Source organism: Solanum dulcamara, chromosome 10 (assembly GCF_947179165.1).
Source record: "Solanum dulcamara chromosome 10, daSolDulc1.2, whole genome shotgun sequence".
Classification (NCBI taxonomy): domain Eukaryota; kingdom Viridiplantae; phylum Streptophyta; class Magnoliopsida; order Solanales; family Solanaceae; genus Solanum; species Solanum dulcamara.
Window position 1 is genome coordinate 48,121,912 of NC_077246.1, and position 5,342 is coordinate 48,127,253.

A 5,342-nucleotide genomic window follows, 5' to 3' on the forward strand; every position below is an offset into this window, starting at 1 on the left:
GAAAAGTCAACATGGTATTGATTTTGGAGGGAAAGGTTAGTGATTTTGGAGCCAAAAGGGCATGACTGTCAATTGACATTTCGTGCCAATTTGTGACAAATTTTTTCATGCTTTCTATATTTTTCATTTTTTTTAATCAATTTAACTTGATTTGTCTATTTAATTTGAGTCGTGATTTTTTCTATTCCCCCCTTACAGCTGCTTTTAGGAACCGGTCAGCCAGTCTGCTTTGCGTGGGGTCTTTTGAAGTATAACCGGACTCGACGAACCTCAAAAATTTTACGCAATTTCAACATTAAAAAACGTAAAACACACAAACATGCGATGTAGACAGGTATATTGTAAGAGCAGCAATCAAACCAAAACGAATAAAATAAACTCATACTACTCTACGAGAAAGCCTTCGGCAACCCTAAACCCCAGAAAACAACTAGACATTTCAATTCTTTGGATTTTAGTAACCCAACTCGAACAGAAGTTCAAGTCATTCTGTATATAATCTTCTCATCCATCAGGAGAAAAATCGGTTCTTTAAACAGTGCCTAAAATCACCGTGGTTTCATGGCGGCGATGGAAATAGAGGATAAGCGAATAGAGGAAGTGTTATCATTTCCAATTCTATTATCCGACCGGATAAGACAAGCAGCCGATGAAGCCGATTTCTTCAAAATTGACTGCGCAGAGGTCGGAAAACAAGCCGACCGGCTCTGTCAGATGCTAAGGTCCATTGCCCGGATCAACACCTCAACTACCGGTTCTCTCTACGAACGTCCGGTTCGTCGAATCGTCGCTGATGTTTCCAAGAATCTCGACCGGGGTTTAACCCTAGTTCGAAAGTGCAAACGCCGGGGAATCCTTCGCCGTGTTGTCAGAATCGTCTCGACTACCGATTTTCGTAAGGTAAACAACCTTCTAGATTCTTCCATAGGTGATATGAAGTGGCTCCTTAGCATCTTTGACTATGATGGTGGTGGTGGCGGCGGAGGTATTGTTCTTTCTCTTCCACCAATTGCTAGTAATGACCCCATAATTTCTTGGGTGTGGTCTTTTATAGCTTCATTATATTTGGGTCAATTGAATGATAAAATTGAGGCTGCTAATGAATTAGCTTCACTTGCTAAAGATAATGATAGAAATAAGAAAATTATTGTTGAAGAAGGTGGAATTTTCCCTTTGCTAAAGCTCTTGAAGGACAAAAACTCATCCCCGGATGCTCAAACTGCTGCTGCTGTAGCCCTTTTTTATCTAGCTAATGACGAAGAAAGGGTTCGGGAAATTGTTCGTGAAATGGGGGTACCAATAATAGTTCTACTGTTGGGGGATTCCCCGACAAGAATCCAAATTAAGTTGGCTGATTTAGTGGCAGAAATGGCTGATCATAGTTCGTTAGCTCAGGAGGAATTTGCTAGGGAGAATGTCATTAGGCCGCTTGTGACATTGTTATCGTATGATATTCCAAAAGATGAACCAAAATTTGGAAATGGGAAGCAAAGCATACATTCCATTGTGCAGATCAATAAGGAGTTGGAGAAGAATTCGTCAGGGTTGTATAACTACAGACGTATTCCTGGTTCGCCATTGTCATCACATTATTCTGACGGGAGTAGCAAAGGTGTGAGTTACAGGAAGGAGAAAGAGAATGAAAAGCCGGAAATGAAGCATCAGCTGAAGATTAGTTGTGCTAAGGCTCTGTGGATGCTTTCCAAGGGAAGTGTTGTGATAAGTAAGAGGATAACGGAGACCAAAGGTTTGCTTTGTTTAGCCAAGCTTGTTGAGAGAGAAGAGGGAGAGTTGCAGTTTAATTGCTTGATGACAATAATGGAAATAACTGCTGCTGCTGAATCAAATGCTGATCTTAGAAGGGCTGCTTTCAAGACAAATTCTCCTGCTGCGAAGGCTGTTGTGGATCAGTTATTGAGGGTGATTAAAGAATCTGATGACCCAACATTAAAAATTCCGGCTGTTAGATCAGTTGGTTCACTGGCTAGGACATTTCCAGCGAGAGAAACTCGTGTAATTGGTTCTTTAGTTGAGCTACTTAGTAATGGGAACCTGGATGTGGCAGCAGAAGCTGCTGCCTCTCTGGAAAAATTTACTTCTCAGCAGAATTTTTTGTGTACGGAACACTCAAAAACAATTATTGAATACAGAGGTGTCCCTCCTCTGATGAGACTGTTGAGAGGAAATGAACGATCGAAATTGCATGGGTTGATGCTCCTCTGCTACCTAGCATCACATGCTGGTAACAGTGAGGCTTTGGAGCAAGCACGTGTGTTCACTGCTCTTGAAGGAGTAGATCGCTCATTATTTGCTGTACATCCCGAGTTGAAAGAGTTGGTGCCTGAGGCAATGTATCACCTTAATGTTTATCACTCCGGTGTACTTACTGAGAGGCAATATAATGGTCATTGATCAACAATTTGGAAAAATTGAATAGCGTACTCTCACATTATAGAGTTGTACATAAATTTCATGGGAGGGAGAATGTAATATTTCAATATGACTTGGCAAATAATACTTCTATCCATTATACACGGAGTTCTTGCCCTTGAGCTCCTCATTGTTTGTTGTGAAGGAGGTGCTATAGAGAAATTAAATTAACAAATTCTGGCTGATGCTGCTTGTTGCTAATCCATTCTTTTGAGTTCTTGTGATGCTTCTTACACGTCACATATAATACTCCTTCCCGTTGACTTGACACGGAGTATAAGAAAATAAAGAAACTTTTCAATCTTATGGTCCTAAATTAAAGTTATGTTAAATGTACTAAAATGCCCTTTAATCATATGACTTTAAATATGCTACATTGAAAAATGAAATTAAAGTGTTGTTAAAAAAAGGAACTAGGTCATTCTTTTTGAAATAGATTAATAAGGAAAGTAAGTCATTTTATTAAAAACAGAAAGTAATTTACAAACTTTTTTTAAGGACCGTACCTTTGTTTTCTTAGTTTTTGCCTTTCTAGTTCCATTGTTTATACCTAGGGCTGTTCACGGTTTTGGTTAAAACCAAAATCAAACCGAAAATTTAATCAAACCGAATAAAAAAACCGACATTCAGTTTGGTTTGGTTTGGTTTGGTTTTAAATTTGAATAACCGATAATATTTGGTTTGGTTATGGTTATAGTAAAAAATAACCGAATAAATAACCGAACCAAACCGATAATTATATACATAAAAATTATAATTATTTATATGTATAATATTAGCTTTTCATAAATAATTAAAAATATTTTATACCTTTTAATTATTAATTTAATTTTAATATACTTATTATGTCCAACAATCCAAGCCCAATCCAAGCCCAACTCTCTCAACTCTCAACTCTGAAGCCCAACTATGTGAATAGCCCTAGAAAGTAAAAACCCTACTCTTTCTTTTCCTTTTACATTTTCACTTCCAACTATGTGAATAGCCCTAGAAAGTAAAAACCCTACTGTTTTGAGCATTGATTAGTTTGGAGCTTAAGCTAAGGAAGATGTATTTTTGATTATATTATGGTCTATGGATTCTCTAATATCTAGTTAGTTTAGTTTAAACATGTAATTTTTTTATTTATGGACAAAGTTGTTTGTATTTTGGAACCCCTATTTAACTTGCTCTTGTAAATATAAACTACGTTGCAAGTTTGGTGGACCTAATTTGCCATCAACATGTCTTTCCGACAATAAACCGAAAAACCGAACCAAATCGAACCAAACCGACAATAACCAAACCGTGGTTATTATTTTACTTGGTTTGGTTATGGTTTTAGACATTTAAAAATCGACTAAATTGGTTTGGTTATGGTTTTAATCAATAACCGACCCAAACCGAACCATGAACACCCCTATTTATACCCCCTTTAGATGTTCCTGTGTCACTGAACAGGTTTTGTTCTCATATGAAAAAGATAAAGAGGCTTCATTATTTCCGGTAGATTTAGCGTTTGCTTAGTTCCTCTATTAAGATGTTCATTTTTACTTTACCTATCGTTGGATTATCAATGCACATTTTCCTTTTTGTGTCTGAGGTCCTGGATTTTTCTCTGAGGAAAAGCTTGTTACATCCAAAAGTTTAGAGAATAAAAGTTTTAAGTAGGAGTGTCAAATGAGCAGGTTGAGTTGAAATTGGAGATATTAAAATTGATTGAAATGGAAATGGGGTTGAGTCATGACCTGTCCATATTTACTTTGGGTTCAAATGGGCTAAAAATAATGTTGGGTCATGACCCGCCCAATTTGATCCGGTTAATCTCAATGATTTTACATATTGTTATTTACTTTTCATAACTACAATTTGAATTTCAATCTAAGAAAATTTTAAAAAAGTTACAAATGAGTAGATAAATTGTGGCGATGTTTTTTTGGAGGATGCCACTTCTTAAAAGAAAACTTATATAATACATGTTGTACGAAGTTTAGCATATGACCTATTAATCATGATCTAGTAGTGCAATTAGGCTCATTCAAAAGTGTTAAAGGTATAAAATTCTGCTATTTAAAAATTCATCTGATCTCCATTTAACCAAATAAAATTTTCAATTTATAGCAGAACAACTTTTCAAAATAATTTAAGAAAATACCATACGAGATTTTCATGTATCATTCCATACAACTATAGCTCACGTTATAAACTATTATCAAACTTACGAGTACCAAAGTTTATTGATTCACGCTTCATACAAACATTCCAACTCAAATAGTAAATTTACTACATTACAAGACTTGGGTTTACATACACCAAAACAACAAAACATGTCACCAAATTTAAGTTACAAACCATAATGTCATGATCAAAGTAGCCTTCAAAATTACATATACATGTACAACTCATGGATTATATACATGTCCCAAGACTACTACAAAACATAGATGCCTAAATGCAAATATGATCTTCCTTAAAGCTCCCAAAAACTCTATCTCCAATGGCCAGCTTCAAGCATCTCCTCAGACATTTCCTACGATAGAAATAACTATTGCTAAACATAACACTTAGTGGTGTAAAAACTAAAAGTTTGAAACCTTTAGATTCTCTAATTACTTTTCTCAAGTCATGGGCAGTACAATTGAAACATATGAAATAAATCAAGTAAACAAATATAATAAGAGTATCAAGTTTGATATTTAAAGATCTAAGGGTCAAGAACTCCTAGAACCATTTTTACAAGAGATTAAATAACAAGTTTCGCGCAATAAGTATGTCATGCCGTCACACCAAACATAATCAAGTATCAACAAGGATCAAAACCCTGTATCAAGAAGGGTCAACACCCAATAATCAAGAGAACCAAGAACCATATTGAAATTGATTTTCTAGTTCGTACTTAAAATTGATAACTTCCATACTTAAGGCGAAAAAGT

General features: G+C 35.7%; 1 protein-coding gene across 1 annotated transcript; it reads left to right on the forward strand.

The window, feature by feature from the left end:
* Nucleotides 1–290: 290 nt before the first annotated feature.
* On the forward strand, nucleotides 291–2,534 carry LOC129871430 (uncharacterized). Its single transcript, XM_055946341.1, has one exon. It carries the CDS (start codon nucleotides 562–564, stop codon nucleotides 2,410–2,412), a length of 1,851 nt encoding a protein of 616 aa, XP_055802316.1. The 5' UTR covers nucleotides 291–561; the 3' UTR covers nucleotides 2,413–2,534.
* The last annotated feature ends 2,808 nt before the right edge of the window (nucleotides 2,535–5,342 follow it).